This window comes from Poecilia mexicana, unplaced genomic scaffold (assembly GCF_051168715.1).
Source record: "Poecilia mexicana isolate PSO_F unplaced genomic scaffold, ASM5116871v1 scaffold_12, whole genome shotgun sequence".
Lineage (NCBI taxonomy): Eukaryota > Metazoa > Chordata > Actinopteri > Cyprinodontiformes > Poeciliidae > Poecilia > Poecilia mexicana.
This window is the reverse complement of record NW_028263381.1, coordinates 7,823,136-7,841,854: the sequence shown is the minus strand read 5'-3', so window position 1 is coordinate 7,841,854 and position 18,719 is coordinate 7,823,136. Positions and strand designations below refer to the sequence as shown.

Genomic DNA, 18,719 nt, shown 5'->3' with positions numbered 1-18,719 from the left:
TATATAATTATTTCCCATGTTTCTATTTATAAACAACTCTTAACAAAATAACTTTCCCTACTCTATTTTGAGTACAAAGATACTTTCACGTGAAGAAACCTTAAATAGATGCGTCAGAACCATGAACTTAAGGTGGTTTTTCGTTTTCCCCGTAAATGCAGCATCACCCGGAAGGTGTTTACAGGTTATTTCAAAATAAAAGCAACCTGTAAATTTAAAGGTAACAATCAGTACTTCTGAAAATGCTTCAAATTTAAATATTTTTACAATATCTTCCGTATATTTACAGTTCATTAATTTAATATATTGTTCCTTTTATATGTTTTAGAGAAACTTTACACTTTTTCCCACTGTAACATTTCTGAAAGATAATTTATTCATATGAAAGTCTGAATAAGAGCTATAAAATTTTATAGAAACTATCAAACCTAATCTAGTTGCCATTATAGAACCATTCATTCAGAATAGCTACTTAAAATGAGAAACAAAAACACTTCCAAACAACAGAATGCAATTTATTAGCAGTTTATTAGCCAGTTGTGTATACAAATGATTCAACACTTTCCATTTAGATTTACACTGTTCAATCTGGTAGGGACTCCCTTCACACCAAACAAAAATAGAGCAATATATTGAAGAGATTCAACCAGACTGCATTGAACAGTCTTCTAGGACACTTTCCATAATCTCTCAAAGAGTTACTGTTTTTTGCACACATTCATCTTTCCTACAAAACCCATCATGTAAGGCATGACAAGTTTTGATAATCTAGACTTTCAAGAAACCCTTTAAAAATAAGTACTATTTTAAACCATGTCTACAACACTATAAACTGTCTTTGCCCTTTTTTTTCAGCCTGTGGTTTAAAAACTGAGACATCAAGATCAAATATGAACTGACTAGTTTTGGGTGGAAACCTTTCATACACCATGAGAGAACATGATCACAATTATTGACACACTTTGCAATTTTAGTCATGATCTGAACTTATTTCCAAGTTGTTAAAAGCTAAACACCAGTAACCGGTGACTTTCTGAAAGGGGTGACTTTAAAAAAAAAACAAAAAAAACCCACAAAATCAAACTGGAGGTCAGACTTTTATTCGTTTTGTAAGAAAGTATTAAGTTTTTCCAAAACCAGTTTAAATGTGTACTACTGATGTAAGACTAACATAAGCCGTGGACATCGATCTTTAAAAACTGCAAAAGGTGCCAATATTTCTGACCAGCACTGGAATAAAATTTCAAGCATTAAAAACTGATGAACAGTACTAATAAGGATAAGGCAGCCAAACAATTACCACTCACAACTTTTAAGACTGAACAGGAAATGGAATGAGATGTGTTCTATTTAAAGACATACCTGTGACTTTAAGTCTGCAAGCTTAGTGTCCAGACAAACCTTATCAAATATAAATCTGTCACACGTTTACCATCTTAGGAAAAACGTTTCATCCTTAACAACTTACAGTACCAAATAAATTCAAGTGAAGTCTGGAATAAAATGCCAAATTTAAAAGGAATGTGAGAGCAATTCAAAAATAAAAATCTGAAGGAAAAAAAAATGTATATGTATTCACCGACAAACTTTCCACATATCGGCTGTTACTGCTACTACTTGTTTAAAATTAGGCCTTGAGGTCTGTATACATGACTGATTGGCATTTATGAAATGAATGTAGGCCAAAGGCATTTCACTCAGTAATCATACTTATATCCTATACTTTATCCCAAAACATAAAAACTCCAAAATCAATTTGTCCATCTAATACATGAACATTTAAAATGATATATTTCTAGATTTGTGTGTCATAGCAAAACACCTCTTAAATTGGAAAAGCAAGCTAGTTATCTAGAAAAACAATCAAGTATCAGAATAATTGTGATTGAGGGCAACAAAACTGACAAAGACCTAAAAACAGTAAAAAAGAAAGGAATATATATTCATATATGTCTAATATCCAGCAATAGAATTTAATGAAAGAAAAAAAAATCAAATTCTATTACAACCAAAACCTCCTCCACTTAATGCATTGATAAATATGTTCACGCCTTTATATATATAAAAATGCAGGGGGACAAACAACTTCAAACAATTGTTTTTTTGTTTTGTTTTTTTACAAAGAGGACAAGATCATGAACATTTAAGTATTTGACAGAAACAAGAAAACCCTACATACATCTGATGAAGCATCCTTTTTTTTGTCCCTGACACACTGCAGACATCAAGGGTCACTGCACGTTTTGGGGTCCAACTGAAAGCGATGGGCATGGAAAATAGTGCAGTGCCCCGATACATCTGCAATGCCTCTCTGATCCCTACTAAGAAAAGAAATAAAAAATACAAGCAGCAGAAAATTAAAGAAAGTTGTGCAAAAGTGCTTCCTGCCTCCTATGACTGCCACTCAATTTTTAGCCCCCCGTCCCCCTACAACCCGTGGCTTCCTCCTCTGCAGGCCAAAAAAAAAAAAACGAGATTTTGTTCTCTGTACTGAAACGTGCGCCTTACAGGCTATAAGTACAGACCGTTCAGTGTAATTACTTTCGCATATAGTTGTACTTGGGATGTGGGCATCTGTTATTAGGACTGACTTGGAAATTCAAAGGCCCCCCTCTTCTTACCCGCCCCTCTGAAATGTTCTGTCCTAGTTAAGTAGCACGTGATTCCTCTTTCTTCAACTCCTACAGACCCAGTCAGCTCGGTATACCTCCCGCTACAGCTCAGGGAAGGCCAACCTGCGTCAGTGCCATGGAACAATCACTTCATCCTCAGCCTGGATAAAGTGAGCCATGAATCGGTTGCATGCTTATTGCTATAAAGACACTCAGAGAGAAAAAAGGCTAGCGATGATTGTTTTGCAAGCTATCGTGCAAGTAGTTTAATAAGATTTGCGCACATCTCAAAGAACTCGATGGTGTGGCTCCCCGGTCGGGGGGCGGGCGTGCTGTCCGCGCCACCTGACGAGTCGACGGACGAGGTCAGAGAGGAACCTAGGGAGCCTTCGGCGGTCTTGGTGGGCTGCACAGTGCTGGAGGTGGCCGAAACGTCTGCTCCCTCTGCGTCGCTCTTTACTGTGGTGCGGTGGTTGCCCACGGACCCAGAGCGGAGAGGGGTAGCAGTTCCAGATTTAGTCTCCAGCATGTCATCTGATCGGCACAAGAAAGGCTAAGTTTAACAAGGAAAAAACGACAAACACTGACAAACACACACGATAAAAGATTTAAACTATTCTCCTGAGAGATTAACAGCACTGACTAGCAAGGGTGCAACAAAATCAGCAACTGGGAAATACTGATTAGGATTTATTACAGACATTCTGTCATAAAACGCATACTGTGAGGTTTGTAAAATCTTCTTTTGTGACAAAGAAATAGGGGGAATCTTTGGTTGAATCCCACAGGACACTCCCTACCACTAGCAACCCCCTCCCTCCATCCATTGGCATTTCATTCAGGAAGTGGTTCACATGCTTTACTGAGAAATAAAGCATTCCTCCAAACAGCATGATCAGTTCTCACTAATCTCTATTACATAAATATATATGCCCATATGAGTTGCATAAACAGTCCTGCAGCAAATATTTTTTGTTTTGCTGGGACAAAAAGATGACTTCAAATAAACCCAGTTGACAAAGTACATGGATTTTTGTCAATGTTATACCAATACACCAACACAAACATATAGTATGTGTTTAATTGTCTTAAAATAACAGACTGTAATGAGAATACTAATCTTGAAACATGTTTGGAGTACACTGATGTGTGGTCTGACGGCAAACATACCGAAGTATTCAAATCTTTATAAACTTAGTATAATCATGTTTCACTGGGTTTTCATTTGGTTTCAGGATATTTTCTTTGCATATATCTTAACAGAAATTAGTTTCTTTTTTGCTTGTTAAGAAAAAAAATGGCATTCAGGCTTAGTTTTCCAGAAAAAGTTCTAGTGAATCTGGATTTATAGGTATCACTCTAATAACCAGCATTTGCATTCAGTTTAGACCCTACATCTTTTGCAATAACCAACAATTTATATTTTTAAGCTGCAAGAGCAAGATTCTTCAGTCTTTTGCAAGAGGTCAGCTTTTATCATCCCCTAGTGGTTTTCTAGCATCCTTTGATGGCAATCAAAGGCACTAAATCTCACAAGAGGTTCCCTTGTAAAAATCCAAGCAAGACCGACCACACATAACTTTATAAAATTTGCCCTTTGCTTTCAAAACATTAAGCTTTCACAACATGTTTTTTTTGGCACGATCTACAATTGGACATTGCCAACACATCAGGTCAGCCAGGGTCAAATTTTAGCCTCGTCCCCTTTGAACAGCACGTCTGTGGCGTTTCAAACTGCCCACAAAAACACTCCTAACATTTTCGTTTGAAGTCGTTGCCAAGTCCATACAGACAACCAAAAGCCCTCGTTTTTCAGTCAATCATTAATGACGTCTACACTAGAGCAGCGAATTGCAGGACACGAGTCAGATAAACAACCCAAATATATACAGCTCAGGTTTTGCTAAGATAGCTAGGTCAACATAAATATGCCATTAATGTGCTATATTTTTATTAACAAAAAGCAGAGTTAATTAGCTCAATAAAACAAACATTTAAAGAACAAACACAGGGATGAGTACTTTTAAACCATTTTCCATAGAAGTGCAGCAGATCTTAAAGGGTTAATGAGTAAGGAAATGCTTTAACATGGGCGTTAAAGGTCAAAAATACAAAGTTTCTTTCCATTTCTTTTAATTGAGGTTAATTGTTTGCATCTGTGTTCACAATTACAAAAAATTATTTTCTAATGACTGAATTAAACATCTCGTCCGATGCGTGCCATCTAGTTGAATTAATTAAAGACAAAGCGAATGGTGCAGTGAGATCCACAGCAGCGGGTGAAAAGTAGAGAATGTTGTGAAGTAAAGTGGAAGTTTAAGTGCTTTTATTTTGAAGAACATAACGCGTTTAGTTCTTCAAAATAAGAAGTTTATTTTTTTTTACTGACCCAAAGACAGATTCTTTACCAAGTTCAGTTTTTCAAATATGCATTTGTTCACCATCATTCAGACACAGCTAAAAAAAGAAACCCTGACCATTATGAACCCATATTAGCTCGATGTCTGCAAATGTTCCTGGCTCAGAAATGAAAAGCACCCATTTGCTGCAGAGCACATCTATGTTGCCCTGTCTGACTGGTGATCAGTGGACAACTGATACCTCTATTGAAACGAGACTGTTTGTCAGACTCAAGTCTAAAACCTCGAGTCCAAGTCAAATGTCAAGCATTCAGAGTGTAAATATATACCCAATTTCAAACCAATTTTTATGCCTCGTTGCTGCGACTTGAGAAAACATATCTGACTCATCAATAAGTCCACAAGCTGATGGCTAGTGTAAGTGGGCCCTTGTGTTTCCAGATTGGCGTAAAAATTTGGCCATCTTCTTCACAGGAACAGACAGTCTTACAAAATGCAGCTTTAGGTTGAGACATCTTTAGGTTTGTGCGGAAGACTGAATGAGGTCTAACACAAACTAATACCGTCCTAATATGCAGAACTGAGTGGAAGAACTTACCATCTATGCTACGAAAGTCAAGGAGGTAGGTTCTGCTGTCCACCTGGTAGAGTTGAAGGCTCATCTTGGTTTGCATTCCTGTGATAGGATTCTTCCTCCTCACACGCAGATAATATGGATTAACAACCTAGAAAGAGCACGAAATTAAATACTGTAAACACACAATAAGGCAGAAGCGGTTTATTAAAAACTGCTAACGTTGGACGTTTTTCCCCCTTACCTTCCACTCGTAATCCAGCTGTTTCATTGCACGGCACACTTCGGTCATAATGTCGTTGGGTCTGCTCTGACTGCGGATCCCCAGGTGCCACTTGGCTCTCCGTACGCCTTGGTGCTTGGACTTCTGGGGGTTCAGTTCGTCCAGTGTGTGGCGAGACCTCGGAGGAGGCTCCGCCACGAAGATGGGTAAACGCTCGGGGTGGGGCTTGATGATTCCAGCCACGTCGTCCAGAAAATTGTCGGGCGGGCTCGAGGCCAAGTAGAAATCCTTGGCCTCGCTCATGATGCGCCGATTGTCGATGATTAGGTGGTAGGCCACCGCTAACGGGTCCTGGTGGTTGCGGCTGTAAATGCAGGAGAGAACCTCTTCCTCGGTGCACTCGAACTTCTCACAAACTTCTTTCAAGGCCTCGTCATCAATCATGTTGTTGCTGTAGGAGGGGTCCTCAGGAAACAAGTACTTTGGCAGATCTTGTTTGAACCAATCGTCCTCACTATAGTGGCAAAATGAACAGACCGAGGGGTTGAGACGTGCTAAAGATGTCGTCTTTATAATCCAAAACAGAACAAAGGCAATAATGATATTGTATTTTTGGCTTACCGGATCTCTTTAATAGTTGCCCTTTTCATTGGGTCCACTTGCAGCATGTGTTTAAGGAGGCTTACTACTGAGGGGTTCAGATACTGCGGCGTGAAAAAGATCCCATCGCAGATCTTTTTAAAGAGCGTTGGCACATGGTCGTCATCGAAGGGGAGCGTCCCACACAATAACGCATACAGAATGACACCACTACTCCATATATCCACCTCCGGACCGGCGTATAACCTGAGGACAGGTGTAAAAAAAATATATATATATGCAAGACTCAAAGCAAAGTTTGACTTTCAGGGCTAATTTTCCACTTGAGAACTGGTTCGTTACCTTCCTGAGATGACCTCTGGAGCAGCATAGTTTGGAGAACCGCAACTCGTTCTCAGGAACTCTCCGTCTGACATCATGTTTGACAGACCTGCACAGAATGTTGAATTGTTAATGCATTAAAAGGTTTGGTGTCATGTTAGAATCACAAACCTCAATTGGAGATAGATCAATGCATTATATATTTTTTTTACAAATAAAAAAAATGAAAAGGACAACAAGTCCCCCTCTCTACATTTCTCTTCCAGCAGGCTCAGGGGAGCTGACCAGAGTTTGTGGGAAAATAAAGTTAACAGTTATAATGTGAAACATTTCAAAGGAAATTCAAAGGCACATCTGCAGTTAATTTTGCAATATTCAAATTTACTCAAGGATCCACAAGCTATTCATCATGTCTCTCAGAATAATAACAAAAAAAACCCCAGCAACCTTCAATCTTCACCTTTTAGTGCCACTTGTTCTTCTTCATGGTGTTATGAACATAAAAGACAGTAATGCTATGGCTCTGTTTGCCAAACAAACAGCAGTAGTAAAAAGTTCCCGGAGTTTATTTGACCTCATTGTTACAACTCATGGTCAGGCTGCCTACAAGGAGAGAAAATCTCCTATCGCTGGCAGCAAGAGTAAATCTGAGTCATAGATAAAACAAATGCAATAACAAAGTAAAGCTGGTGTAAGTTGAAGGTCGAGCTTGGGAGTATTTCCTGTGACAAAGAGGAATTCACCTTCCTCCATTACATATTCAGAACTTTTCTAACTATAACTTCACATTTACTCTCACTGTGCACTGACGTTCTCTTTTCTAGGATCAGGCAACATATTAGCCAATTTTCTGGTAAACAAGCCAGAGCTGCTAATAACTGGAAAGCCTGCACTATTATTCTATTTCAGCATTCATGACTGTTCCTATACTAACACATATCAAACAATGCCTGCTCTTAAAAACATCACGCCAGAAAATGCTTGCAGAGCAACCTGAACCCTCACTGGCTATCCTTTTACTATAACGACAACGGCGCCTCTTATCCAAGCCTGCCAGGTGAAGTGAAGCGTACATACCGAAATCTGCGATCTTTGCATTCATGTGCGCATCGAGCAGCACGTTCTCAGGTTTGAGGTCTCTGTGCACCACCATGTGCCGGTGGCAGTAATCTACCGCTGATATGATCTGCTGGAACAGTCGCCGACTCTCCTTCTCTTCCAACTGATGGATCAGAAATGACCCGTTAGCGTTCACACAGGCCAATCAACGTAAAACACGAGAAGTTGATCTACAACTCTTAGATCGTCTTCTGTATTGTCATGTCTTACCTTTCCATTTTTGCAGATGTAATCGAAGAGCTCTCCACCTGAGACGTACTCCATGACCATGAAGATATCTGTAGGGGTGCTAATAACTTGATACCTGCAACAACAGTAACGAAAAAGATTAAAATCACATGAGTTATTGACAGCTGAGGAGCAGAACTGACTCAAAACAGCTCAGATGGCAGGAACTTCATTTCATATCGTGCCAAAGAAGAATCAGTCAGACATGAATATTTGACTTGGCGTGTCAAAATACGGCTACAACTGAGTTTGAGCAATAAAATGTTAGGGAAATTGTAAGATGAAAGCATTTAAATCTAATCCATCATGTTTAATATGTTTTAGGCGCACCTTTTCTTGCATTTTAAGGATGCAATCAGTTACAGCTTAATGGGAGATCAAAGCTTGTAAGATTGTTAAGTGAGAACCAGCACCTGGTTTGTGTCCGGTTTGCAAACACACACACACACACACACACAGTGTTGTACTGATCTATAACCCCGTGGTATGTCACCTTTAGCTCATTTCTAAGTAGAAGCTGTGCTGAATTCACAGAAAATGCTCTGAACTTTGATGCTGTTTAATCGTAAAAACATCATTAAAAACCAAAAGGCTTTAATAGCAGAAGCAACAAAACCCTTAACGACTTTAATGTGGAATTTGCATTCAAAGCAAAAACAAACAAAACAAAACAGCATAAACAAATGTCCTTTCTGATATGACATATGATATCAATTATTGAAGCATGTCACATTTGATATTCCCTCCTAACACGACATTCTGCAGCTGTCTCGATTCATACAGAAACAAACTTTTCTAAACTTATTCTGAGCTCTAGAGCAGTTTGCTGAAGGCCGATATAACGTTTGTATTTTTCTTCTCTGTTTTGATACGACTCATTGATAATTTGCCATGCAACACATTTCAGTTCAGTTCCAGTTAATTATGTGGACGATATTTACAGAAGGCATTCGCCCTGCTTCACAAAAGTGGTACTTTGTTCTAAATGCTGCAAAAATGAATGAGAGTTAAGTGTCTTGGAAAGCAGGGGATATCTGATCATCTCGGATGGCTAAGAACAAGAAAATAGGTTGTGATTTTTAACAAGTGGCCTTGGAAATTGCATAGCTAGCTGGAGTTGTGGGTAGCAAATAAAAAAAAAATCATAAAAAGTTTACAAACAACAGAAATCAAGAGTTAAGCTTGGTTAACAACTCCTGATCTGATTTGAAAACGCCTTGATTAGAATCATGAGCCGAAGCATTATATTTAGCTTACATGTTTTTGTAATTCAAACTTTTTTAAAATCTCTGATCTGAATTTTGTTTTGTATAAGTGGCTGAATGCTGGTGCCGTTTCTATGTCAACCAGAACATCCGAATCCTTTGTGTTTAAATAGAAGGTAACTGGGAACAAGGGAAGAAATGTGTTTGCCTCCCATCTAAGCCCTTAGCTTAGCTGGCTTAAGTGAGTTGCTTAGAGCTGGTGCTCCTCTTCCTCATGCAATCCTACTAAAGTGGATGAAGGAGGACACATTTCAGGTGGCTTCTATAGCTGATTTCTTTGAAAGATACCCCTCACATTCAACAGATATTAAGCAACTAAATGTGCTTCTTTTTCAATCAGAGTATGTTTACATATCAGTCTGACACTTTCTTCTTATAGAGCTGCACAATCTAGTGCAATTCAATAGTTATCACAGTCTTAATGTGTACAATGTTACATTTGCACAGGAAAGACTGGACACAACATTTGATTGGATATTATATTTCAGGTGATTTAAAATCTGCCTGACAATATTTGGCAGATTGGATTAACTTTTATTTAACAATAAAAATGCACTTTTATGTTTTTCTCATATCATGCATCTCCAAGTCTGAAGCTCCTCATTAATCTGAACAATCCAAAAGGAGAATGTCAACGGAGAAATGACACCAAAATAAATTTTATTAAAGCTCAATGCACTGTACTTAGGTTTACCTAGTTAGCAAAACATGCCCTTTTTCTATCTGATTTATTTCCTCTGGCCAAAGATATGCCTGTATAAAAATTGCCACCATGATTGTTGATTTAAAATACTAAAAAAATAAAAATAGAAAAAAAATCAACAGATTTTTCAGCTGGTTTTTTACAAGCAATAATTATAATATGAAATAATTATAGGTTGACTTAATCTGCAATAAAATGCCAGTCCCAAATATTATGACATTACAGGTAAATTACAGAAACCAACATGTAAACAGCAGCATAGCACCTGTACACTTCACCACATATTTTAATGTGGCAGTGTTATGCATTTTTCAGTCACATTTTATAGCACTATCAAGTAACTATGTCACGTTCAGTTGTTATACAAATACTGTATAGATAAAACATGATTTGAAAGAAATTTTATTTTGCAATTTCACAACTTGAATATTAGTTGTATAATGATTTGTGTGTTATTCATCAAAACCCCCTTATCAAATCACACAACTTTTCTCCACATCCCTCTGAGAACAATGCAGCAGCTTTACCCTCCTGATTCTGTTCATGAACCTGCTGGTCTTAACCTCAGAGGAAGGCAATTCAAAACATCTCCTGTCTTAAATGGGCAGTGAATACAACCATTGAAATAAAAAAAAATATATATATAGAAATTTAAAGAGTATGGGGAAACAATTTATTTTAAAAAAACATTCAATTGTTCTTCTGGAAGCCCATTTCCACCTGGAAAGAAAAAACAAAAGCCCAACAGGAAGTTTTCAGGTCATCGTTATGAAAATGAAAGTCAGAATTTTGTGTTTTAAAGTCATAGTTACAATTTTTCTTCTGGTAATTATAAGTTCAAAACTTGTAATATTGAGATTTACTCTTGCAATTATGTCTTCAAAACTCATGATTAGGATATCCTCTTGTGTTTTTATTTATTTGTTCCCTTTTTGGCGGAAATGGGCTTCCATACATTTGTCATAGTACTACTGTGTTGCACTGCTGCATTTGCTCTGAGACTAAACAGGCCACACCACAGAGTTTGTTCCATTTGCTTCTGCCCTCTGGAAAAGATGACATCTCTCTCTCTCTCCCTCTCTCCCTCTCTCGCTCGCTCTCGGATCCCACACACAAAGTTTACATTCTTGTGCATGCATGACATGGAGCCGATATTCAAGACATTTGCCACACCCAACATGGAAAGATGACAGCTATTTTCAGTGAGTCATATTACAGTCGCTGTCGGAGCCGACTGTCACACTCGTGTTGCAAAGGGTACTGCGGTTTCATAAGGGAGTGAGCCCAATGAACCTCTTGGAATAGACTATTCAATAATCTATTTTATTCAGCAATCTGCTGCTACATGCAGCAGTGATACTCTGTTACTGAAAGGAGCACTGATCTAAATACATTGAAGGAAATTGCTGCAGTACTTCCTGCCTGATGGGTAATTGTCTGCAGGCTACAGTTAGAGGGTTAGTAAATAGAGCACAAGGAGGTACAAATGTTGTGAAGAACTTCACAAATAATTTCAAGCAAGGCAAGCAATGTGGTAACTGGCTCAAAAAGCAGCTCTTCGGTGGGTAAGTATTTCAGGACAAAGAGGTCACACGGCTGGGGTCGTTGATAATGCACTTTTTGCTCATTAAAATGCACAACAAGAAGGGGGAGGGGAAAGCGCAACGCAGACAGAGAGCGCTGATGGAAAGGGACACGGGGTCAGATGATATCACCCTGATGGATGCATCCTGGAACGCACCATTTCGAAAGTCTGGAAATAGTTCAGTGGGTGGCATTAATGTGGCGGCGGGGGGGATTACGCGGCGGTGAGTGGGTGTGTAATCTAGGACTTACAGTTTAATTATGTGAGGGTGCCTGAAAAGCTTGAGGTTCTGGATCTCCCGGCGGATTTTTCCCACCACGTCCAAGCTGCGGATCTTCTGCCTGTTCAAGATTTTCACAGCCACTTGGTGCTTGGTCAGCTCATGTTGGCCCACTGCGCAACGAGCAAATAACAGAGGGAGATTAGAATTGAAATCAGAAAGCAAGAGCACATGAATAACTTAATAAGAAAATAATTTCAAAACATTAAACAATAGTTTAAAAAAAAGTTAAAATCTTCTTTTTGTGTTTAAAGACGTGCAACTTGTTTTATTTAAATGCAGCAGACAGAGATCAATTGTTTATTTGAACTCATCCCCGCAATCCACACAAGGAATCAAAGTTCAAAGTTTACAGCCTTTTAAAAGCCAACTTCTGCGCCGCTCCTCAAAGTCGTATTTTGTTTCTTCTTGACCTCGACTCTTTAAGCCTGAGGTTTGTTGTGGCATTTTGCTTGGATCGGATTTACTGCTACTAACACATGCACACATTTTATTGCACTGTCATCTGCAACACATTGCAAATGTCAAAGTAGAAAGTATTAACTTGGATACGCAAATATCTCAATGGGGAATTTAGTGAAAAAATGTTCTTGCTTAATCAGTTGCTGCTAGAGGATTATTCCAATACGACAGCAAACAAAAAAAAAATTACATTTCAATAACTGATCACATAGTGGAACAACAGAGCAGTTTAGCCGTGCTGACAAAATGTTTAGAGATACAAAGAGGAAATGCCAGGTCAACTTTGCCAGCCGTGATAAGAGACTGAGGAGTTGTAAACTTAAAAATCCCTGCTTTTCTGATCAGCAAATACCACAGCGCTTTAATTTCTACCGAAGTAAAGTGATCAAGAGCTGATTTCAGAAGTTGCAAGGAAAGGCTGAAAGTATTGCAGCAAAGTTGCTTGGTTTTTGGTCGTTTGAGCTTTTGTTCTCAGCCCCTCATAAAACATGTGGCAGACTATTTATAACTCTTTTTGTAACATTGTATAAACAAAGCAGGCATTCTGAAACCATTTTACAACAACTACCACCCAAGTAAACAGGCCATTTCACACAAACCTTGATCACAAAATCCAATATGCCTGTCACATATTTGTTATCAAACAACAGACGCAGTAATAAAAGATTTATTTGTACTCCGGACAGCAATTCTATAACACTCTGTGCAACTTTGTAAGTGAACATCCTTCTTTACTGCTTAAATCTGAATACCATTCACACAGGGCGGCAGCTCCAATGCACTAACACCGTGTTTTCCTTTCATCAGCTACAGGAACTGGGGTACCAGGGAGATGAGTCACTGAAAATTAACTGACTATAAACAGACCAGCTGTTTGTTGCTGGTGATAGGTCCAGGTTTATAATGTGTGTCGGGGGGAGGAAGCACAAATTACAGCTAACAAATCCCACCTCTGTCCAAACTGAGTAGGTAACCTCTGTTAATGACCTTAGCTACTACTTGGGTAGTTCTCTGAAAACACTAGGGCGAACATTTAACTGGTTTTGGCCGACTCCCTCTCCAAACGCACCTGGAAGCGTGAACATTTCCTCAGCCGTAAAGGTCAGCTGAAGTTAGCAGTGTCACAAGAGTAATTTTAATGTTTGCAAACAGGAAAAGGGAGACGAATCAATAGCAGTCATGAAGATTTACTTCAGTCCCAACAGCGACTTGTGGATCACTGGGTTAGCTAACAGCGCTATTACACTTACTAAAACTATTGTGTCAGAAATAATTGAGAAGTCTTGCTAGCTCTGTTGAATCATTCAGTTGCTTTACCCCAATATGTGGCGTTTCTCACAAAGTAGTTAAAGCTAGAACATGACAACATATGCGCTACATTTCCGATTTGGCGACAGTTTAGCTCGCTAGCAGGCTAAGTTAGCGGCTAAGCTAAAAGCCTCCATCTTTCAGTCGCCAGGACGCAGAGACGGCAACACATACGAGACATACCTTTAACCTTCCCAAAAGTCCCGACTCCAAGCGTATCACCGAGAATGTAATGTCCGATTTTAACTCTTCCCTCGTGTTTCTGTTTCTCCGTCGCCATCTTCCCGCAGTGGCCTTTCTGCGGGGTTAGCTTGCTGCAGGCAGACACGGACCGAACTCTGTGTGCGTCTCTCGAGCGGCTCCGAATCCGCTCCCCGACGCACGGAGGACAGAGATCCACCCCGGCACGCGCATGATTCGTCAAAGCCCGTAGGCGTGGTACAGTGTTGCCTTCACTGCACGCACAAAACTCCGAAATTTCAGTTACATATTCGAACCTGAAAAATCCTTTTATTAAGTATCAGAATAAATAAATAAATAAATAAATAAATAAATAAATAAATAAATAAATAGTTGATTTAGTGTTTTCAAGATAGAAAACTTGACAAAAAAGTGTGACTACTTCTGACACACGTTTTGTGACCAAATAGCCCGGTTTTAACCCTTCTGCCAGTGATGGTATCTACAACTTCTTTACATAACTGTACAGCTTTAAAAGACAAGGAACAAAGAAATATAAACAACTATTAAAATATTTATAAGTTAAAATTAGTCTAAAACCAGTTTTAAAAAAGTAGAAAATAAAACTTCATACATCAATGCTCATAAAAACTCCATTAAAATGACTAAGGTCATGCAACACAGCATAAGAAATTTCACTTGCAAATCAAGATAGGTTAAACCAGTTGTCTCCCAAATACAGACATGAAGGATTCAAATAAGACCTATGCATCCTGTATCTTTCTACATACTTATCTAAGCAAGTTATCCATTCCTGTTTTTCAACTCACACTGTCTATTTATCTGCCTGTTGATCTGAAAACAAATTTAGCTCAGATATGCATCAGATGTACATAATGAGGAAGTCAACATTTGTTTGTCCCAAAACAAAACAATCCTTGTTTACATTGATAGTGTGCAGGCGCTCAGCCAGCTCTTATAATAACGGAGAAGGCAAACTCTGCTGGCACATAAATGTAGATCTACAATTCATTTTGTGCAAACTCTATATAGACGGACAAACATTTGAGAAATGAACCACGTGCAGCCATTTAATTAGTAATCATATTTTATTAGTTTGTTGTGTTTTCTCTAATCTAATTTTGAACTCAAAACATTACATGTCAATATTGTTTACTGAGACAACTGTCATTAATTAAAATATGGAGATGTAGAAAAACATTTATAAAGAAATGAGAGCCGGAAGAAAGCTAAGTCCAGCTTGAGTTTTCCAATATTCCAGAAATGCTCCTAAAACAGAAATCTACCATCTCATGGAGGTAGAAGCTTACCCTAATATTGAGGTTGTGCTTTCTGGAGGGCAAATATGTTTCCCTTATCTAAGTTTTAACTTCTCTGCAGATCATATTTTCTGTTCACATCAAATGCAGCAGAAGGATTTTTAGGTTTTGATCAAGGTGTAAGCAAAAACAAACAAGGGTTCTGAGTAAATAAGTTCAGAGGCATGAAGGTTAGACGATGATCAGGATTTATTGACCAATAAAATGAGACGTTATCAGAACCTGAGCCGAGGTGGACAGGAAACTAATCCTCCGTTCTTCTAGGTACTATTGGATGTATCTAAATCAAGTCACACGATGAGACAATGATCCCAACAGGACTGATCCTGGTTCTGATCCCCAAAGCTGACCTCCACAAGCAGAACCAGAGTACAATCCTTTACAGATTCACTGTCCTGCCCCAATGAAGAAGACAACGAGAAGGAAACCAAAGAAATGCATCGATGCAGATCAGCTGGAGCCATCGGAGACACAAGCAGCTGCAGCTTAAAGGAGGGAACCAGAACTAGCTGGAATGAATCGGGGAACAGGTTTTACAAGCTCAAACAGGAAGCTTAACTGAACTCTGACTCCAGTCAGTTGGTGATGAAAAAAAAAATAAAGTAGAGCCTAAAATGACAATAGGTACCACTGGTAAATAACTTTAGAAAGCATGAAGTTAGAACCTGAACACAGAAACCTCCTGCTAACGAGTGGGATGTCTCCGCAGAGAAATGAATCTAAATCACCTTGGCATTCGGTTTAGAAGCACATTCTTTGCTCTATGAGAACAAAATAACCGCACAGCCATTTTTTATTCTTATCCTTATAACTCCAGCACATAATTCATGTCCTTTCTAAGGATTTAACATTTTTTATATTCTTCTAAATTCAGTGTTGCACAATATAGTAAGTTGGGAAATCTGTATTGGTTAAATCTCATTCCCAAAGGAAGAAATTTCACCATATTATAGATCTGACTGTGGATTTCTCCTTTTGAATACTCTGCCAAAACAGATAAGTAAGGTGGAAAAATATATTTAATTGTTATTTTCTCTTTTACATTGTCGCAATGATTGCTTGGAGATTAAACTGAAACTGACAGAAATTGTTTTAATTGCACAGCGCAAATAACAGGTCCTACATTTTGGTAGCACCGTGATTCGGTGGAGGGTTAAAGGCTGTAGCATAAAGTAAAAATTACAAGTGCTGCATTCAAATTTACCCGGCTTTAGAGACACAAGTCATGTATGCTTTGTAAACGCAGGCTTATTCTCTTCAAAAGCTCGTGACAAAACCCCAGTTCCACACAGCATTTTTGTTCCTGGAATTATGTTGCCGCCAGTGCAGAGCTTTTTGAAAAGCAGGAGCATGTGGACATGAGTCCACCTGCACATATACTTTGGATGTCAGCCTTATGACTCGAAGAGCAGCAAAGAGACATTCTGTTGAAAGTTATTTTCTCCTTTGAAGCCTCCTTGAACGTCGAGAATTTTTTTTTTTTTTCCAAGAAAAGTGAGCTACGGCTTCACAGAAACATCCTAACATCCTGATCCAATTTCCAGGATGACGGAGCACATTGTCCCCAGGCAAAAGTGCTACTTAAGTAGCTCAGCCATTATTAGACTGAGATTGTGAGCGTTTTGCCAGGAAATTTTGCACATCACAGCTGCTTTAAAAAAAAAACGGTGGTCACTTCAAATACAAGGCGAGAAATAGTGACTTCCAAGACTTAATCTAGCAAGAAAAATGAGCTCTAGAAAATAGAATAAGTTCCAAAGAGGCAGAACGAACACTGTAAATAGTTTACACTTAAATAGTGGCCCATTGAGAAAACTCCACGTAGTGTACTGTATAAAATGACAGCATTTATGTTCTCGGACAGCTTACGGCTATGCCACTCTAAACACGCCCGATCTCGTCTGAACTCGGAAGCATAGCAGAGTCGGGTTCCGGTTAGTACTTGGATGGGAGAAAACCTGGGAATAACAGGTGCTGTAAGCATTTTTTCCAGCAGAGGGCGCTGACGCATTATTTTCCCCTTTCACCAAATTAGGATTTAGACCTTTTTGTCCCGATCAATGGGCACAGCTGCTACTTTCAAGTGGATTGCCTTGAATTTCTTCATTTGCCTTTTTTGTGTGGCCGCTCACAAAATTTTGGAGTAGGTTAGTCACAATTCTTAACCAGCCTCATCTCTGACTTTGCCTGTACTTATAGTGTTCTCCAAATACACTTGAGAACACTTGTGTTTGTTGGATACACCGCAAGAAAATATGTTCTGCACAGCATATATGCAAGAACCAGAAGCACAATGATGATTTTGTCAATTACCATCACATTAAAGTTTTTAATGCAATTTACTCTAAGTTCTATATATTGGAAGTACATATTCTCTCATTATAATAGAAATAAGTCAAAGTATCAAATCAATTCAATCATATAGTCAAATTTGATTCCCTTTCAAATAGATTTTAGGTATAAGACAATGGAATCAAATTTAGTCCATAACGTCAACCATCTAAGAGAAATCTAGGTAATTGCATCAAATATTTGTGCATTAAAAGCTTTAATGTACATTAAAAGATTTAATGTACAAAGAATATTTTTTAAAGGGTGAAAAATGTAAGTTATAGGCAGGAATAGCTCAGCTAGGCTGAACTTTTGCTGTACAGCTAAACAGAGAAATGCAAGGCGAGGGTTAACCCTAACCCATCCAATAAGAGATCAAAGTTGTAATCACATCTATTTAGGTTGTGAATTTGTGAGCCTCCTCAACTTTCTATCGTTAATTATAACTATCAACTATAACTTAGAGCGATGTAAGGGCCTAGAACTGCTGTTTATTTCAGTGCAAACATTGCAATTTAAAATCCTTTCACACCACTGTCAATTTTTCTGACCTTACTGTGTGAGTTTCTGGACATATTTAGATGTTTAGAGATGAAAGCCATTTTGTTCTTTTTATTAAAATGTGGTGTATCAATCCAATAAGCTAGTTAGATCCGCCGCCATCAAGAGATCCCATTGTTCCAATTCAGACCCAGCTCATCTCTTTGGCCATTTCACGTTTTCTATGACCTCTGGTTGCACCTGGTTTCTTTCTGTTAGCAATTTGCAATACATTTTCCTCATTGTGTATATTGTTACCACTAATGCTTGTCCTCAATGCTGTCTTTGTGGTTTCATTGCCAGAATTTATCATATGCAACACATTTATTTAAAGGTGGCCGTCTTTGAACCAACTATGATCACTGCTAAAGTTGAACAGAAAAAAACAAAAAACAAAATTACATAAGAGTGCACAGTTGTTGTTTTCATTCTAAGTGGGATGTAAGAGGTGCAGCAGTGATTTGCTACCAGATTGACTAAACATCGCAGAAGAAGTCCTGTGATAAAGGAAGTAGCTTGGTTCTTTAGAGCCACGAAGGCAGTCGGCCAAGTTTTAAATTGAAATTGAAGGTGAACCGGGAGCCAGTGCAGGCAGACGGCACTGGAATTATGAGCTCTTTTCTGTACTGCTCAGCATCCTCGCAGTCACATTTTAAACCACCTGCAGGTGAGTTACTGGAGAATGGGC

General features: G+C 38.6%; 1 protein-coding gene across 1 annotated transcript; it reads right to left on the bottom strand.

Moving 5' to 3' along the window:
- Nucleotides 1-509: 509 nt before the first annotated feature.
- Nucleotides 510-14,046, bottom strand: prkaa1 (protein kinase, AMP-activated, alpha 1 catalytic subunit). The gene is made up of 9 exons (XM_014997987.2): nt 13,824-14,046; nt 11,842-11,983; nt 8,020-8,113; nt 7,768-7,912; nt 6,712-6,799; nt 6,391-6,615; nt 5,791-6,283; nt 5,571-5,697; nt 510-3,146 (listed from the first exon to the last, which is right to left on the bottom strand). The coding sequence occupies exons 1-9, from the start codon at nt 13,918-13,920 to the stop codon at nt 2,863-2,865; spliced, it is 1,695 nt and encodes a 564-aa protein (XP_014853473.2). The 5' UTR covers nt 13,921-14,046; the 3' UTR covers nt 510-2,862.
- Nucleotides 14,047-18,719: the final 4,673 nt, after the last annotated feature.